The sequence below is a fragment of the Dryas octopetala genome, chromosome 8 (genome assembly GCF_963921425.1).
Source record: "Dryas octopetala chromosome 8, drDryOcto1.1, whole genome shotgun sequence".
Classification (NCBI taxonomy): Eukaryota; Viridiplantae; Streptophyta; class Magnoliopsida; order Rosales; family Rosaceae; genus Dryas; species Dryas octopetala.
In genome coordinates, this window is record NC_141373.1 from 320,364 (window position 1) to 339,093 (window position 18,730).

General features: G+C 38.9%; 5 protein-coding genes and 1 long non-coding RNA gene across 10 annotated transcripts; 4 read left to right on the forward strand and 2 right to left on the reverse strand.

Moving 5' to 3' along the window:
- The first annotated feature begins 437 nt into the window (after positions 1-437).
- On the forward strand, positions 438-5,492 carry LOC147275547 (serine/arginine-rich splicing factor SR30-like). 5 transcript variants are annotated; one of them, XR_015123756.1, is made up of 14 exons: positions 438-581; positions 1,102-1,192; positions 1,765-1,830; positions 1,917-1,991; positions 2,069-2,177; positions 2,268-2,314; positions 2,422-2,479; positions 2,790-2,839; positions 3,012-3,068; positions 3,180-3,295; positions 3,377-3,490; positions 3,976-4,061; positions 4,152-4,646; positions 4,935-5,041. XR_015123756.1 is itself a non-coding variant. In XM_086252981.1 (14 exons), the coding sequence occupies exons 2-14, from the start codon at positions 1,106-1,108 to the stop codon at positions 5,195-5,197; spliced, it is 924 nt and encodes a 307-aa protein (XP_086109107.1). In that variant the 5' UTR covers positions 438-581; positions 1,102-1,105; the 3' UTR covers positions 5,198-5,492. The 5 variants fall into 5 exon arrangements, 3 of the variants coding, with proteins under 3 accessions (XP_086109107.1, XP_086109106.1, XP_086109108.1); XM_086252981.1 differs by lacking the exon at positions 3,976-4,061 and adding an exon at positions 5,194-5,492 and having other exon boundaries at positions 4,613-4,646; XR_015123755.1 differs by having other exon boundaries at positions 3,976-4,646.
- Positions 5,493-6,137: 645 nt separating this feature from the next.
- On the forward strand, positions 6,138-7,742 carry EID1 (F-box family protein). The gene has a single exon (XM_086252979.1). The coding sequence runs from the start codon at positions 6,519-6,521 to the stop codon at positions 7,497-7,499; it is 981 nt and encodes a 326-aa protein (XP_086109105.1). The 5' UTR covers positions 6,138-6,518; the 3' UTR covers positions 7,500-7,742.
- Positions 7,743-9,143: 1,401 nt separating this feature from the next.
- LOC147275549 (uncharacterized) lies at positions 9,144-10,540 on the forward strand. Its single transcript, XR_015124026.1, has 3 exons — positions 9,144-9,887; positions 10,125-10,188; positions 10,292-10,540. It is a non-coding gene; the product is annotated as an uncharacterized LOC147275549 (long non-coding RNA).
- An 856-nt stretch (positions 10,541-11,396) lies between these two features.
- On the forward strand, positions 11,397-14,620 carry LOC147275550 (uncharacterized). The gene has a single exon (XM_086253358.1). The coding sequence runs from the start codon at positions 11,775-11,777 to the stop codon at positions 14,484-14,486; it is 2,712 nt and encodes a 903-aa protein (XP_086109484.1). The 5' UTR covers positions 11,397-11,774; the 3' UTR covers positions 14,487-14,620.
- Positions 14,621-14,739: 119 nt separating this feature from the next.
- Positions 14,740-15,744, reverse strand: LOC147275551 (universal stress protein PHOS34-like). The gene is made up of 3 exons (XM_086253359.1): positions 15,471-15,744; positions 15,136-15,257; positions 14,740-14,996 (listed from the first exon to the last, which is right to left on the reverse strand). The coding sequence occupies exons 1-3, from the start codon at positions 15,717-15,719 to the stop codon at positions 14,909-14,911; spliced, it is 459 nt and encodes a 152-aa protein (XP_086109485.1). The 5' UTR covers positions 15,720-15,744; the 3' UTR covers positions 14,740-14,908.
- An 844-nt stretch (positions 15,745-16,588) lies between these two features.
- Positions 16,589-18,462, reverse strand: LOC147275552 (universal stress protein PHOS34-like). Its single transcript, XM_086253360.1, has 4 exons — positions 18,213-18,462; positions 17,982-18,076; positions 17,207-17,328; positions 16,589-16,880 (listed from the first exon to the last, which is right to left on the reverse strand). Exons 1-4 carry the CDS (start codon positions 18,394-18,396, stop codon positions 16,793-16,795), a joined length of 489 nt encoding a protein of 162 aa, XP_086109486.1. The 5' UTR covers positions 18,397-18,462; the 3' UTR covers positions 16,589-16,792.
- Positions 18,463-18,730: the final 268 nt, after the last annotated feature.

The following is an 18,730-nucleotide window of genomic DNA, read 5'->3' on the forward strand; positions in this document are numbered from 1 at the left end:
TGTGAATTAAATAGGACTTTGGTGTCCAAAATCAAAAAGGAATTGAGCATGATTTTTTTCTTTTAAATATATAGAATGAGTGGCAATTACAATAATTAAGAGTTACGAAAAGAAATATGATGAATAAAAGGGGTATAACTATGAAATATGATGTTTTACAGTTTACTCATCTTTTCTTTTAAGTTGAATTTGTGTTTGTGTAATTATGTCTAAAACCAAGTCACTTGGAAAGATAATTATGTAAAAAACTTAAAATGAGATAGTTTTTACAAGATTAACAGAAAAAAGAAAAGAAAAAAAGACTGAGGATCTAGGAAGACAATACCTCGTCTGCACGTGCGTTCACACGCTTGGTCCCCATGGGTTTTAACGGTCTAGATACAAATATCCGTAAGTAGATGACAATCAGGTTGTTTAAATTATCAAGTTTATTATAGAGTCGTATATATTGCTGTGCTTAGCGTAACAGGTTATCCATCCCATATTTTAATCTGGAGACGCCTACCGTCTCTCAAATTCAAAACCCTAATCTACGAAGCTTTACCCTTTGCGCTTCACTGCGATCCCCAATTTCAACGGAGGTAAGCTTTACGCTTTGATTGTTTCATCTACCACTTGCGAAGTTGCGAACCCTAAAAAATCCAATGTTTCAGTCTTTTCCGTGTTTGCTTGCCAAGAAATACATGATAATAGAAAGAAAATCGAGTTTGAATTCACATCTTCATCTTGTTTTCAAATTCACGTTGATTGAGCTCTTTGCTGTACGGGGTTTTAGTTTGATTGTTTCTTTTAATCATTTCACATCCCAAAAGATGAAAAACGTTTCCAAGATTTGCATTTCTTATTTATTTTCTTTTGCCTGTATTGCCTAAGCAAACAGGAGCCCTTATTTTTCCGTTTGGTTCGTTTTGTCTCGTTTTGCTATGGGTGCCTAAGCAAACAGGAGCCCTTATTTTTCCGTTTGGTTCGTTTTGTCTCGTTTTGCTATGGGTTTTGTTTTGTTTTCGATTTTTTTTTATTGAGATATAATATTATGTGTGTTTAGGGGATATGATAGGGTTCTTAATATCCAACATTCCAATGGATGTGACTTTTTCTCAGGAAAATGAGCAGCCGTGTAAGCAGAACTCTCTACGTTGGGAATCTGCCTGGTGATATACGCGAGAGAGAGGTGGAAGAGTTGTTTTTCAAGGTGATTTAATGTGTTATTGTTGTTTGAATTGATGCCAACGTGATATGCCGTGCGATTTTTAAGTTAAAGTTGTGTGAAATGCATTTTCTTAGAATCCACCAATCCACATGTGATGTCTGAACAATGAAAGTTGTGTACCATAGTCAGAAGCTAGATATGGATGAGGGGGCATCAAATACATATGGTGAGCTACAACAATAGTTAAAGATCCTAACATAGCTAGGTCAATAGATAATTGAGCATGCCATGACGTTGTTAGGATCTCATATAGGCCTTTATGGCCCTGGCCGGTAAATGGGCCTTTATGAGCCTCTAAAATATCTTTTAAACTTTTATAGGTAGAAGTAGAAAATGCATCAACAGGTGCAGTCATGTTATTTAAAAACAATTGAATTTGGAAATTGGGAATCAACAGACATGTCTTTTTCCCTAAACACGTTTCATCTTGGTATTACCTTTCTTGGGTGTGGAAATTATGTTGTAGCCTGTAGGGTGGCGGAGTGGCAGATGCTGATGGGTTTACAATAATAGTCATTGGTGAGACTGACTTTGGTTTCTAATTTTCTTTGCAGTATGGACGCATAGCCCATATTGACCTGAAGGTGCCACCTAGGCCCCCTGGTTATGCATTTGTTGAGGTGAGCCCTGGAATAGTCAGTTTTATTCTATTTATTTGTTGTTTCCTTTACCTTATTGTTTCAATAAGTTTTTTTTTCTCTGGTAGTTTGAAGATGCTCGTGATGCTGAAGATGCACTTCGTGGTCGTGATGGCTATGATTTTGATGGGCATCGTTTACGGGTAGGCTATCATGCTTGCATGTTATGGTAACTGGGGTACTTCAAATGGACATAATATTCTAATGTATATCTCTGTAGGTTGAACTTGCACATGGTGGGCGTGGACATTCATCTTCTTCAGATCGTCATAGTAGTCATAGTGGTGGTCGAGGTGGACGTGGAATGTCTAGGCGCTCAGAATATCGGGGTATGTATTTTAATTTGATACAGTTTGTGATGTTTTATATGCTTGGATGCATTTGATATGTTTCTAAACCTATTCATGCTCAATCCACAGTGTTAGTCAGTGGACTACCCTCTTCAGCTTCATGGCAAGATCTGAAGGTTTGTTTTAGCATTTATCAATTGCAGATATCAGTTTATTATTACTGTTTCTCCATGTATGTCAACTGTCAGTGCATTTCTGATGCCTACTATGCATTTTTATTCAGGACCACATGCGACGGGCTGGAGATGTCTGTTTCTCCCAAGTTTTCCGTGATGGTAGTGGTAAGATGCTTCATCTTGAAAGGGTGTTTCTTGGTGGTATATTGTTACATTAATCTTGTAGCAAAGTTAGTCTCAGGAATATTTTAATGTTCTTGTTTTGCCTTTGCAATGTGAGGATAAGTTTGGAAGCATGTGTGTGTTGGAATTATCATTTTTGAGTTCTTATAAAGCTTATAGAGTTCCTTGCTTTTTCTCTATCTTGTATCCTACTAGTTTTGTTTTATGGCTGATTTTGTTGTTTTGGTGACATAGCTCACGAGACATCAGAATGTCAATTGATTTAGCTTTCTGTACTATGGTTGTTTTATAGGCACAACAGGGATTGTGGATTACACCAACTATGATGACATGAAGTATGCAGTAAGTCATGTTTATACTTTCTTACTCCAGACATTGATATTGTGGATAACCTTTGATGAAGTGCATAGGTGCTAGGTGTTCAGTTCACTTTTATCAATACATGGATATGTCTGAAGTTTCTACTCTGGTACATAGATAGGAATCTCAACCATTATTGAAATTTTTTATGCAGATCAAAAAACTTGATGACTCGGAGTTCCGGAATGCTTTCTCTCGGTCATCTGTTCGCGTATGAGTCTTACAATTTTCAAATTTGTACCCTTCCTCCTTCCCCCTCCTTTGGTTTTTGTTCTTTTTTTTTTATTTTTTTATAAATATGTATTGTCTCATTTTCTAATAGGTGAGGGAATACGATTCGAAGCGGGACATGTCTAGGAGCCCTAGTCGTGGTCGATCTCATTCAAGAGGCAGGAGCTACAGTCGCAGTCGAAGTTATAGCCGGAGCAGAAGCAGGAGGTTTGACCATTTACAATTACACAGCGTAGTACGTGTGGAAAGAAAAACATTTTTTTTATGTAGTTTATAACTTAATTGCAGCAAGTCTCCAAAAACCAAATCTTTGCGCCGCTCACCTGCTAGATCTCGATCAAAGTCTGGTTCTCACTCCCGCTCACCTGCTAGATCTCGATCAAGGTCTCGCTCTCTTTCAGGGTATGCATTATTTTTCTCAATTATTCATTGTATCTATTGGTTGATATTCATGCTGTCTGGATCTTCACGGTTCCACTAGGTGAAGAATGACTGACATTTTCATTACAATAAATATCTCTTGGCACCACCCTAATTGATAAACCCGCATATACTAAAATTATCTAGTGTACTACTAAATTTCTGGCTCCGTATTAAAGTTTAACCAATCGTTGTGTTAACAGATGTAATTATTGACTATTCAGCTTAACTGGGTCATTGGATGTGAAATTTTCTCTAACGATTCGTTATGTACTATTTTGTTTAGATTCACAGTTGTATAGCATGGAATTATGTCTTTTGTTTTGCCATTTTATTTTCGTATTGCTTCATTCCTTGATTTGCTTGTTCAGCAGCTGGGGTTACCAAGATAGTGTCAGATATCCACCTAGTTTTCATTTTCTTTGCCCTTTTTGCTTGCATGAAAATTACCTTTGTTTTTCTTTTAGATATGGATATATGCGGCGAACTGGGGATTGGATTTTAGGATCTTGATTGGATATGGTCAATTGCTTACAACTCTTTTTCTATGGAGGTATGCTGTTATTTAGATAGGCAGCTTTGGAAACCTTCATGGTGCCTCTGTTCTAATGCTTTTAGCATTGCAAATGTCCATGGGTGCTAGATTGGGAACAATGGAGGTCTTGGATTGCAATAGTAAAGCTGGATATCTGTGAACTAAGTGCCATTGGGATTTGGAAGTCATCATCAATGAGCAGTAGAGACAATTTGACTTTCATTTCCTGCTCCAACGTTTTTCCAAGCTAATAGGGCGCACTATGTGGATTCCCTGGATTCTTGTGATACAGTAGGGAAGAATGCTCCTCTTCTGGTCACTGGTGTCTTAAAAATAATTATGCTGCATTTTATTTTTCTAAATATTTTGTTTTTATGAATTTTGTGATCTGTTTTGGCGGGGGATTACGTCATTTTTTTTCTCCTGTTGAAATGCTAAATGTTTAAATCTTTTTCTTCTATCCTTATTGGATGTGGTAACTCTCACATGGAAGAGGCATCAAGGACCTTGGATCAAATTGGTAAAAGGAACATGGTTATTAAATTGGGTTGTTTCTGGAACTTTTGCAGATCACGATCAAGAAGCAGATCTCCATTGCCTTCGGTAAGTGTTTTCTTTGTTTTATTTTAAAAAGTTTTGCAATATCTTGTGACTTGACCCATTTTATAGGTTTCTCCGTTTCTGTACTCTGTTGTAAAAAATTGATATACAGGGGCATGTTATTGCAGCAGTTGAAATAAAGTCTAATACTTGTATAGTTGGGCTGGGAGTTGATTTGATTTCTCCTTTACTAGTGGGTGGCCCCTTATGAAATTTTGAATTTGATTTGTACCATACTAATTGGATTTTTTGCGGCTTTTGCCTGCCTTATCATTTCTTTGGCACCATCAGAAACGCATAAGTAAAAGCCCGAAGAAACATATAAGTAAAAGTCCGAAGAAGCGCAGTGCCAGCAGGAGTCCAAGCCGGAGCAGGAGCAGGAGCAAGAGTTTGTCACGGTATCATTCTTGAGCATTATATTTTCTTTTTTCCTAGTTTCATTTCTGGTCTTTATATTATTGTTTCCTCCTGTTATATTTTCCAAAAATTCCTTTTGCTTTGCTGATTGTAGCAATTTCTTCTAGCTTATGACTGTGATTCTGTTTGGCAGGTGATATTTTATCCCACACCTGAAGCTTATCAGTGGGCTCAAAATCTGTGGAGTTGGGACGCCGTTTATGTTAAAACTTATTGACAGACGTTTGAGTTTATGGATGGATTCAGTTTACAAGCCACTGTATCCGTGATATTGTTTTTGGATTTTTGTTTGAGTTAGACTTTTTACCATCCTCGCACCTTGTAATGCATATGAGATTCTTTACTACATTGCTGTTTGTACGTTTCAGTATATTTTCTGGCTGGTTCGTTCTCCTCTTCTACTATAATTTATAATCTCGTGGTTTCATAGCATATTGGGTTCCAGTTGGGACTCGGGTTCACTCGCTGTAGTTAAAAAAGTTTGGATATTGTTTTGGACGGCCTTCAATCGTTGATTGATCACGAATTTCGCCGAAAGGTGAATTTATCAAACTAAGAAGCAATGCATGTTGAAATTAAGGGCGGTCCTTATCTTGAAGCAACAAGGGGATAAGAAAGCACATGGCAGATGCAAACGTCACAACAAATAAATGAGGTAAGATAGCCGTGGCCCCCTTTTGTGGGCTCTTGTTTCTTCCTATTCCATTCATTATTTTGTCCCGAGAGATAAATGAAGCCCACCACCATGATCATGTTTTCTCTTTCCAACACCAACCACATTCCACAATTGGGAAGAGAAGGTCCTACCTAGAGGTAATAGGTGGGTGCATGAAATACAAAATCCAGTAAAATTCATATCACTCCATCCTGTTTTTAGTATATTGGGTAGAAAATGTACTTGCTTAAAGTCATCATGTATGTTGTGTGAAGAATAAAGGGCCCTGCATTGCATTTGAACTGTGGACTCAATTCTTATGTTGAACTTGACAATCATATGGCTGCACATGTGTTAAAATTGGGGTGGATTGGTATTCAAATAAAGTATTTAATTAATGTCTGGGCGAATACAATGAGTGAGGACTGAGGAGGAGAGCCACTAGTTTTCCCCAAAATCAATTCTGGTGGAAAGGCTCACAACTCCTGAGGATTGAGGGGGGTGTCTGTGTCTCCAAAATAAATGAGACAGAAAATGACAAAAATAAACAAACTTTTTCAGCATAAAAGAAGGGGCCTTGGAAGTAGAACCAGGCCACAGCAACTGAAAGTCTGAAACTGAAAGAAAAGGAATCAAATTAATCAAAATCAAATTGAGTTGTAGAGAGTCCCCCAAAGCCTTCTCACCGCCACTGGTTTCCTACGCAATTCAACAACTTCAACTACCCCAACTCGCTTTATCAAACAAACAAACAAACATACATTACTCAACACTCTCTCTCTCTCTCTCTCAGACAAATCACAATGGCAGAAACCGTCTTCTCAAAACTCTCCGACGACGTCGTTCTCAACATCCTCTTCAAGCTCGAAGACGACCCCCGAAACTGGGCCCGACTCGCCTGCGCCTGCACCAAATTCTCGTCTCTGATTCGCAACATTTGCTGGAAGACCAAGTGCTCCAAAGTCATCCCCTCCGTCGTCTCCGATCTCCTCGCTGGCTCTTCCTCGCCTCCCGGCGGTTGGGCCGCGCTTCACAAACTCGCCGTCTGCTGCCCCGGTCTCCTCCACTCCGGCGTCCTCTTCGAGAACTCCGATTTCGGGCTCGAACGCGAGCTCGGCCCGGATGAAAATTACCGGAAATTGGATTTGTATCCAGCGGCCAAACCGCTGACGGAGCCTTCCTCGAGTCAAATTGGTGCGATTCAAGAAGTGGGTGTTTCTGGGTCCGATTGTTCTTGGTCTCTATTCGATGATCTGTATTTCGATACCATTTACAATGATTCTGAAGCCCATGATGGTCCCCAAGTAGCAGAAGTGGTTCCTGTTGAGAAAGGCGTTGTCAAAGTGGGTGGTGAATTTTCATTCTGCAAGAGGAGGAAGGTTTGTAGATCCATGAGGTCGCATTTGGCTTCTGGGGTTTGGAATTTGAGCCGCGAACAAGGCAACAAGCTTCTTCACAGTCGTTTCCGTGGCGACTGCTTGTACATCTGCGATTGGCCTGGTTGTGTTCACATCGAAGAGAAGCGGAATTACATGCTTTTCAGAGGAATTTTCAAGGATTTTAAGGGGTCCCAAGTTTGGAGGACCATAAAGGATGGGAAAAGGAGCAAGCTTGATCTGAATTGCGCGTTTTGCTCCTGCAAAGACACTTGGGATTTGCACTCTGCCTTCTGTTTGAGACGGGTTTTCGGGTACCATGACGATGGTGAGCCTGTTGTTCGAGCTTATGTCTGTGAAAATGGGCATGTCTCAGGAGCATGGACCGACTTGCCATTGTACACTTAAATGGCACTTTGACCGAATGCGTTTATTTCAATCTCAGTTTTTTCAGAGCATTATGTTGTTGTTGTTGTTTTGCTGCTGTTGCTTCATTACTGTTATTTGCGTTTCAGAAAGAAAAATGTGTAATTTGAGTGCTATGCTTTCATTTAAGTTCGATTTGAGTTGTAAGATTTTGTTACGATCTTAAGTTTTTCTGCTTAACATTTGAATTCAATAATAGTAATGACTAGTTTCAAAGTTTTCGAATTGATTTTCTTTCTCAATTCTGTTGTCATTTTAGATAGATGCTTGCTGCTTCTGTAGACTTACGCAAATTCAATATTTAGTTTCAAGGGGATGGTCGAAACTTTGAGGGTGGGATGAGAATAAACAAAAGAGGTAACTGATATCTCTAATTTGGCTGGTTTTTATTGCACAGTCAGACATTTGATCTTCATATGGTGAATGGATGCATGCATCTCAAGTGGCTTAAGCATGTGGACAGAGGCAGAGTACAATTAATCCCTTTGTTTCAGATGAATGTAGTGAATCGATGCATGCATCCCAAGTGGCTTAAACGTGTATTTGGCTGGCATTTTGTTTCCTTCTTTACTACTCGTTATGTCTTGTTCGAGCAAGACACGGAATTTCGGTTCTCTTTTTATTGCATTGCTTTACTTTTTTGACTTGCCTAATTGGAACAAAATCAATTCTTTAGGAACAGATTTGGTTGTGTTATGCGTATTAGCGCTAATACGAAGAGTGGCTTTTAAGTGAATATTTCCCATTTTCAAGCTTTCAAGCAGTTAGAATTTAGTGGAAAAAAGCCTAGTCGCAGGGGTTAGAATGAACGCACCCATGCAGGCCTTGATTTGCTGGAGACTGGAGTCAAGAAGTTATATCCATATTTATATCTGTAAAAATTAACATATAATGTGAGAGAATTTGAGCAACACTAGTTTGTAATCTAATATGAGATATCAGATAATTAATGGATGGTAGCTGAGTGTGAGTGAGACTAGTGAGTCCAATAATAAAGACAATAACCATGTGATGTGGGGCTTGGATTTTAGCCGGTATTACTTTTGTTCTGGTGTATTTGTGACTGTTCCTACAAAATTCTTTTATTTGCTAATTGATACTTGAAAATTCGTGCATAGTGTACAATTTTGAAAATAATTTATCTATTCCCGTGTTAGGGGGATAGGTGGCACCGTGGCATCAAGAGAGAGAGAAATAGAAAAATAGAAAAAGAAAGAGAATGATAGGGAATACTAGCTGATGTCATTGGGAAGTGCAGATAAGTTCTTCTCGTACAACTTTATATGCTGTCAAGGGGGTCACCTTATTCCATTTGATTTGACTACTCACATAATTAATACATTACACAAGTTTTTGTGGGTGTTTTGACCAAAAAAAGACCCAGTAGCCCAAATGACAGTAAAACATGTAAAACATTTATAAATACATGTAAAACCAGTAAAACATGTAAAATCCCCCCCCCCCCCCCAATTTCCCATGAGAGCAGATTTGGTACCAGGCTTTAATCAAGGTCATTGATCTTGGAGGAGAGAGAGAGAGAGACAGTAGGGAGAGAAAGCTAAGATCAAAGGCTTTGATAAAAGCCTGGTACCAGTCTGGTACCAAAAACAGGGTACCAAATCTGCTCTATTTCCCATTGCCCCATTGTAAAACATGTTCATGCGTACGACTCTATTTTTAGTGGCCTACGTCTTTTCTTTTTGGCCATGGAAATGGGCGCCCAAAGTCTATTTTCTAAGTATCAATAATTCAATATCATTGAGAACAAATTCTTTTGACCGAAAAAAAATCATTGACAAGACAACACATTCACCAACTTTAACTAGGTAGGTGGTAAGCATCACCTTCACCACCCATTATAAGTTCGCCACGTGTCATAACTATTATTACATCTGCTCCATTCAGCAAAGCAAAGCTTCTTCTACGAAGTGACCGATGCTTGCTATACATGTACTGATGTACATATAAGTTTTCTGTTAATTTTTCAGGGGATAAGAAGAAGAAGAAGTAGAAGAAGAAGAAGGAGGAGGAGGATGTTGATGCAAATGAGGCATAATAGAGTGCAACTTTAGCCTCTTCCACCAAGTTCATGACCATCTGTGATTCAATCCTCGGAGGACACCTCTGTACCAGGCATATTTCAATGGCTGAGATTCATTTTCCTCTCTCCCTGTCCTCAGAGAGTCCTGTTATCCTCTCTTGATCTCCTGTTCTTGCTCACCCTCTTACTATTTTCAATTCAAAAGCTTTATTCAAGATTCGTCTCCAATGGTCGCCACTCGCCAAAGCTCTGACCTCAACAAGCCCCTCATCAGAAATAACAGAGCCGACCATCTCAGAACTACTCTGTGCTTTAAGCTCTCTGTGACCGTGAGCATTCTCTTAACACTTTGTTACGCTGTTGCATGCACTTTAGCATTTACTAGAAGCACTGAGTTGCCATGGAAACTCGTAGATGGGATAGTTTGGTTAGTTCAAGCCATAACTCATGCAGTGATCACACTAGTTGTGGTCCATGAAAAGAGATTTGAAGCTCTTAAACACCCGATATCGCTTCGAATCTTTTGGGTTGCAAACTTCATTGCATTAATCTTATTTTTCTTGTAGAGCCTCGAACGCTGCCAACTTAAAGATGTGGTGGCTGCAAAACCTGAAAAACTTGATTCTTTAGGTATGTGATGAGAGTTGTCTGCTTCTTGAAAACCAAATGAAGCTAACATGTTGAACCAAATGAAGCTTGTTGCTGATATCCCTATGTTTCTGTATCTTAACAGGACCATCGCGCTTGCTTGAGAGGCGATCACTATTCGGGGCATTGGTTCAAGAATGTGCCAACCGCTCAGCAGGACTATAACTAAGCAACGATTCCATTGACGCTTATGTTGTTGGCAAAGAATAACATATATAACATCATTCATTGACATATATAAAAGGAGTCATCCCATCATTCCCTAAACCTATATATTCCTTTTTGTAGCACACAAAATTTATGAATCAGATGCTTCTTGACAAATCTTCGATCATGGTATGTTGAAATGTTGAAGCATATGTTGCCAAACCAGCTTACCAAATAAAATTGCAGAACAAGATACACACCAAAAGCACCATCTTTCGCATTAGCCCCATCTTTCATTACTAGCTTTAGATCGATATAAGTACAAGAGATCCCCAAAAGGAGATCAGACTCTCTTGTTTGAACCATTAAAAAAAAAATATATGGGATAGGTTCATGGAACAAATAACAAATAATTTGACAAATATTTTAACAATCTTTTTGAGCTTTTACATCTTAGAAGATCTAAGGGTTTGAAATAAAACGAATGTGTAAGATTAAGTGACATGGCATTTAATGTAAAATTATAATTAATAAAAATAAATAAAGAAAAGAGATGGGGGGATCTGTGTATTTTTTCTCTCTCTTTCTTTTTGTCTAATAATCAAGGATTTGTGTCTTATGATTCTGGAAAATGACAACAGAATTCACAAATTAGAATTGGACCCAAAATTGTATCTCAAATATATGGTAGAGGGTTTATGAAAGGCAAAGGAGGCGATGATGAAGAAGCGGCAGCAGAGGAGTGAAAGCAGCGCCTTTGGTTTCCCCTCCCTCCCTCTCTCACGTTCTCACAGGTTAATTAATTTATTTTCTTTTGTCGATCAGATTTGATTCAAGTTTGTACGTTTGATTTATTTGGACCAAAATTAATGCTTTTCTCTACTGGAATGGGCTTGCCATCTACAGAATTTACATAAGAAGAAGAAGAAGCCCCGTAGTAAAAGAAGACGATATGTTGTTTTTAGTTGATTTTTTATTATTTTAATTTTAAGATTTTAATTGTTTCTTTTATTAATTATAATTTATATGCCATATCATTAATGAGTAAATGCCTTGCATATTAGTTTTGTTTCGTCAGAGATTCAGGACACGAAAAGGCCCAGAAGCTTGCGTGGGAAACAAGTGTCCTGAAGAGGACGATGGGCATCACTGAATCGGAAAGGCACGATCTTAATTCTTGATCCCTAATCTAAAAAGAAGACCCATTTCATGAAGCTTTCACTGTGAACAGAGGAGAGAAGCAACAAGCAAAGGGTCGACCACCACACCCATCAACACAAGCATCGAGCTTTTCAGTCAAATTCAACGTTTTCAAGCAGGTTCTGGGTTTCTTCTTCATCTTTTTTTTTTTTTTTGGTTTGCCAGCGCATGCTTTTTTTCTTTTGGGTTCTCCAAGAGGGTTCGTTTGCCTGTACATCTTGATGGGCAAAGAGGGCAATGCCACTGCTGATCATGAGGAGGCTTCACAGTATGCTGTGGACCATGAGGAAGACATGGTGGAAGATGAAGTTAATGCTTTGGATTCTGTGAAAGATGGTGCTTTTGGTGACCAATATTATCAGCAATTAATTGTGGGCATGGATTATGAGGCTCTACCTGTGAAAAAGCGAAAAGCACTTGGGGGTAACTTGGCTGATGGTTCGGTTGAGAAGGTTAGGCAGGAAAATGGTCCTGGAGCAACCATTGAGGAAATAATGGAGGTCATGGATTATGGTATGGAAGGGAGACCAAGGAAGAAGGACAAGAAAAGAGGTAGGCGAAAAGGGTCAAAGAAGAAACTCCCCCCTGAACTTAATCATATGCTTGGTGATGCTAATCTCTTCTATGCACTTGGCCGTTTTGAAGAGGCCATACCCATCTTGGCAGAAGTTGTTAGGCAAGCACCAAATGTGCCTGATTCGTATCATAGCCTTGCTCTTGTCCATGAAGCTCTTGGTAATAAAGCTACGGCCTTGAATTGCTTAGAAACTGCTGTACATTTAGCACCAAGAGATCCATCTCTCTTGAAACTGCTTTCTAGCTGGTACAATGAACAAGGCAACACTTCTGTAGCTCTGGATTACCTTTTGAGAGCAATATCAGCGGATCCTAAGGAAATTACTGTGAAATTAGATGCTGCTTCGCTCTATGTTCAGCTTGGAGATTATCAAAAAGCTGCTGCATTGTATGAAAAAATAGTACAAACCCACCCTGATGATGTTGAAGGACTCGAGATTTATAATGAAAAAAAGGTTGAAGCACTCATGATGGTGGCAAAGATGTATGAAAACAGCGGTCAGCGTGAGCGTGCTATCCATATTTTGGAGGACTATCTTAGAGGCCATCCAACTGAAGCTGATTTGAGTGTCATTGATCTGTTAGCTTCTCTATATATGGAAAATAATGCACATATTGAAGCTCTTCAGTATATTGAGCATGGACAACTGGTATTCTGTTCAGGAAAAGAACTGCCTCTGGAAATGAAAATTAAAGCAGGAATCTGCCATGCTTACTTGGGAAATTTGGAGAAGGCAGGAATTCTCTTTAGTGTTCTGCAACAGCGGAGTACAAATGATCGTGCTGACTTGATTACTGAAATTGCAGACAGAACCACTGAATTCGATAATGGATTTCTGCATTTGAAAATTGCTCGGTGTTATTTGTCCTTGAATTACAGGGTAGAAGCAATATTGTACTTTTATGAAGCTTTAAAGACACATGAAAATAATATTGAGGCCCGGTTAACATTGGCTTCTATTCTCCTTGAAGAAGCCAGAGAAGATGACGCCATTTCGTTGCTATCGCCTCAGAAGAATCCAGAATGTTTTGACCTCCAAACTGATAAACCAGAACCATGGTGGTGCAATGGAAAAGTGAAGCTGAAACTTTGCCACATTTACAGAGTTAAAGGGATGCACAAGGAGTTTGTGGATGCAATCTATCCCTTGATACTTGAGTCCTTACGTAGCGCATCATTTCGGAAAAAGGTGATAGGAAAAAAGAGGCTCTCAAAAATGGAGCTGTTAGAAAGAGTCAAAGTCCTGGAATTGGATGATCACCAAACAGATAACCTATTTATCAGACATAGACCACCACCAGGAGCTTCTGTATCAGATCTGCGGAAAGCTAACAGAGCAAAGAAGTTCCTTCAGAAGAAGGAAAAGTTAAAGGAAGAAAAGAGAGCTGAGGCAATGGCTGCTGGAGTTCACTGGAAAAATGATGATGATTCAGATTCAGATTCAGATTTTTATCATCATCCACAAGAAATACACAGAAAAGAGCCTCCCCTGCCGGATCTTCTCAAGAATAAAGAGCATCATGGCCTTATAATAGATTTGTGCAAGTCATTGACTTCCTTGAACAGATATTGCGAAGCAGTGGAGATTATTGGTCTTGGTCTTGGTTTGAAGTCGACTCGCAACATGTCTTCTTTTAAGGACGAACTCCGGTCACTTGGAGCTCAAGTAGCATACTCCACTCCCGATCCTAAGCATGGGTTTAACTGTGTAAAATACATTGCAGACCAGCATCCACACAGCTATACTGCCTGGAATTGCTATTACAAAGTGTTTACCAGATTAGATGACTGGTATCGAGGGAAGCATTACAAGTTTGTACATGGGCGTAGGAAAGACAAATTCAAAGACTGTGCACCACCCAGTATCATTTCTGGGCATCATTTTACAAGAAACGGCCGCCATCAAGATGCTGTGAGAGAATACCTTAAAGCTTATAAATTGTTACCAGAAAATCCCCTGATTAATCTGTGTGTGGGTACTGCCTTAATCAACTTAGCCCTTGGAGGTAGAATTGAGAATAAGCACCAGTGTGTTGCACAGGGCTTGTCATTCCTCTACAACAATTTGCGGCTTTGTGACAACAGCCAGGAGGCTTTGTACAACATAGCCAGGGCATTTCATCAAGTCGGCCTTGTGACTCTGGCAGCTTCGTACTATGAAAAAGTTCTTCAAATTCATGAGAAAGATTACCCTATCCCACAACTTCCCCATGAAAATTCAGACAATGTTGAAAATGGATTACCGGGTTACTGTGACCTTCGCAGAGAAGCAGCTTTTAATCTACATCATATCTACAAACAGAGTGGAGCAGTTGATCTTGCTCGAATGGTTTTGAGAGATCACTGCACTTTTTGATCAGTATGTGCAACTAACTGATTATACAAGATTAATAGAATTCAGTCACAGTTTTTTTAGATCTCTTTAATATTATATATACTTTTAGAATCGATCAGAACAAACTGAAAAAGATTGCCTCATGCAGTCATGCATGCCATGTTTCCAAGTAAGCAATAACTATTTACAAAGATAATACATTGTCAAAACAATTAAGCTACCAGACTTAAAATTATTTCGCAGACACAGCAGCTTTATGTGTTCACTTATTTGCAGAAAAAAATCTTTACAAAGATGGTACAGTAGGTACTTCATCAAAACAGTTATGTACAAAGTTGGACACAGCAGCTACTGCTATGTGTTCACTTTTATTATTATTTTCTTTAAGAAGCTAGACATGTGTTCACTTGTTTGAAGCAAGCATGGTAGGTGGTTGGAGTGCTTTAATTTTTTATTTTGGGCCTCTTCACAATCATGACTGTGCAGTGAGCATGATGAGCACAATAATCACTTACACTGCCTAAAACAGCCCTGCAGCAAGAGAATGAGAATCCAATAGATTAATGTATGTTAGTTACTGCAGCAACATATTGCATATATATCCTTTCCACCAAAAATGTGTATATAATATTTTAGAAATGAGTTGATTAGGTGATAAATATGTATATACCTTTTGATAGCTCCATAGCCATGACTACCAGAGACCAATATGGATGCCTTGTGTTTTTCTACAGCTTCACAGAGAACGTTCCTAACATCCCCTGCAGCCACCTCCACTACCACATCATTCACCTGCATATGCCATCAACATCAATTTAATCAAAAATAATATTCTACGTTAATGACAAATTTGTCTGCATGAGGGCCATGACCCCAGTACTCTAGTCTTGAAAGCTTGTTCTGCAGAATTCAGCATGCCATATATATATATATATATATACATGGCACTCTTTGCAGAAAATTTTCATAAGAAACCAAGTGATCATGTGGATGATTAATATTTACCAATTTGGAGGCGCAAATTTTCTTAGCCTTTTCTACAACTCGGACGGCTATCTTCTTGAGGTCTGCCTCTAGGGTTGGCAACACTTCACATCCTCCAAGTCCGGTGAGGGCCATGGCGGAGGGTGAGGGTTTGGCATGGACAAGGACGAGCTTGAAAAGAGGGTTTGATGCAAAGGGAGTGAAGAAGTGGTCCAGAGTCCATTCGAGAGCGTATGCGCTGCATTCGCTCTCGTCTATACCAACCACCATTACTTGTTGCTGCTGCTTTGAATTCTCCTTCAGTCCTTCTCCACCACTCTAGTAGTTGCCATTGCAACTTTGTTGTTCTCTTCCAGATATGCCAGACACAGAGTTTGTTTACTCATCACCACGAAATTTGTGGGTACGTTGATGATCACTTGCTCATTTCTCTGCCTACTTATAGTGATTAGTGTACGCTGGAACGAATTGTGAGCTAAACCCAACTGGATCAGGCACAGCTTATAATTAAAATACTACCTAATTTGACATTACCACTGGCGCTTGTCCCCTTTCCCATGTTGGAATGGTTGGTGGTATATATTTCTCTCTTAATTAATTACCACCGGCGCGCATAGTATTTAGTATATATGTATTTCTCCTCCATCAAGGTGATGATCAAAACTGATAACTTATCGTTTGAAGTAATCTTATAGGAATGGTCCATTCAATTTTATATTTTTAAAAGAAATTATAGAATAACTAATCAATAATTTTGTTCAATCTAAAAAGCTGGCTAGCATACAGAAATTAAGGATAAGTAATAGCCTTTGAGTTTATGAAGCGTTTAGTTTCTATAAGCCGAAAGGTCGTAGATGGTGGATAGGGTGCATATTTCACTTCAATTACACTATTCACATAGAATACTTAACCAGAAATTTGTAGATTCAAATTCAAACAATTCCATCTTTCTACTAAAAATTGCCATCCTTGATATATACATCATTTCCATTTGGCGTTTATTGACCATTTTGACATAATTATGAATTTATGATAATACTGAACTTCAGGAAATTATAGTTTTATTGTAGTATTAAGAACAACAGCAATGAAAAATAATGCTCCTGATGTTGGACCCAGTCTGTGTCATAACTCATAACTTACCAGATCAAGCTTCGTAAGATTAATTACTTGTTTATACAAAAGTTTGATGTTCAACTTTCAACCGTATAATACATGCCATATGTTTAAGCTTGAACAATCAAGCTATAGGCACAAGTATAACACATTTCAATACACAGATGATCGAATTTATTACATGTATCGTAATCTTGCCAACACCACGCATAGGAGTCTTGATTTGCTTAGTGTTTTAGTTTAGGCCTCTTCACAATCATCACACTACAGTGAGCGTGATGAGCACAATAGTCGCTTACACTTCCCAAAACCGCCCTGCATGAGAATCAAACAGAACATTAAGATTTCTGCAGATGAGTAACATCCTTTTCCACCAAAACTACTCAAGGAACAAACAGTCTAAATGAAATTTTGCCCTGAACAAGAAGGCTTTCTAAAATACAACTAGTAGCTAACTTAATTGATTAATAACTCAAGCTCGACCATATTAATCACTTTAACCTCCTTTATAAAACCTTGTTTACATCCTCAATATAATAAATCAACTAACCACTAATTATACCACATGGATACTTCACAACTGAACTTTGTGAATATTAGAATTGGTTCACTCAAAAGATTGGAATATGTTCAATGAATACCTTTTTATAGCTCCATAGCCATGACTACCCACAACCAAGATGGATGCATGGTGCCTTTCAACAGCCTCACAGAGAACATTCCTAGCATCTCCTTCCACAACCTCCACGGTCGCATTCGTTACCTGCATAGAATCTGAAATGTTCAAAAAGCCCGCTAGGGAAACGCAAGTTCTTCATATCACCTAAAGTCTAGCACGGCTAGTCCTAGAAATTTCCGCGGACAGTCATCAGCTTCCCTATTTCTCAGCTCACTAAGATAGCATAAGAATTACATTGTTTTTAAATAACTTTTTGTTCAAGGAAAATTTGCTACTGACATGACTCCTTACCTAATCATAACACTTGGATTCATTGCAGGTCTTACTACAGTTCATGTCTGCTTCATGACATGTTCCATTGATTTAATTGATCTTAAATGACATGACTAACAAAACCGTGGATACCCAATACCCAGTCATGCACATAAACCCAATAGTACTATAATAGATTATCGATACTGTATGTTAGCAAGGTCCAAATGACTTTAGAGCATGATTCTCCTATAAGATAGTTTAATAAATTAAGGAAAAATACCATATAATCATTTCTATAATAGAAGATTAAACCCGAAGGAAAAGAGACTTAATTCTTGAAGTTTTATTTGCTTAAATATATAATAAAAGGGTCAAATTTGCATGAGAAGCAATTCAATTTCAGGGGTACGCATAGAATAGAAGTTATATATATGGCATGATCACAATGGTTTGTTTTTAAAGAAGGAAAAATTGAGAAATACCGATTTAGAAGCGCAGAATTCCTTAGCCTTCTCAACAACGCGGGCAGCTATCCTCTTCAAATCGGCATCCACAATCGGCAAAACCTCCGCCCCTCCTAAAAGTAAGCACAACACACAAACTCAGATTAATTATCACCTCCACAACCATAACCAATCAATTAATGAAGTAATTAATTAATTAGCAGGTAAAATTCTATATTATGGTGGGCGGCGTAGCAGTTATGGGTTTACCAGGGCCAGCGAGGCCGACGACGGAGGAAGTCATGGGTTTGGCGTGAACGATGACGAGCTTGAAAGGCGAGTTGGGACCTAAGGGGGTGAAGAAGTGGTCCAGAGTCCATTCCAGAGCATACGTGCTGTGCTCGCTCTCGTCCGCTCCTATCACCATAACTTGCTTCTCTGCACTCGTCGCCATTGTTGCACCTCTCTCTCTCTCTCTCTCTCTCTCTCTCTCTCTCTCTCTCTCTCTCTCTCTCTCTCTCTCTCTCTCTCTCTCTCTCTCTCTCTCTCTCTCTCTCAACCAAAGCAGCTTTTGCGTGGGAACTTCTTCCTTTGCTATTTGACTCTGTTTCAACGATTCCGAATGTATGCTTATTCTATTTTCTGACTACGGCATCCTTTCGCGCCCACGTGGCAATAGCGTAATTCCCAATCATTCGCCTCTAGAAACGCCGAGAGGAGTGGGATTAAGCAAAGCTTCGATGGTTAATCTAGCATGCTAATTAACGTTACTCTATTAATATTATCAA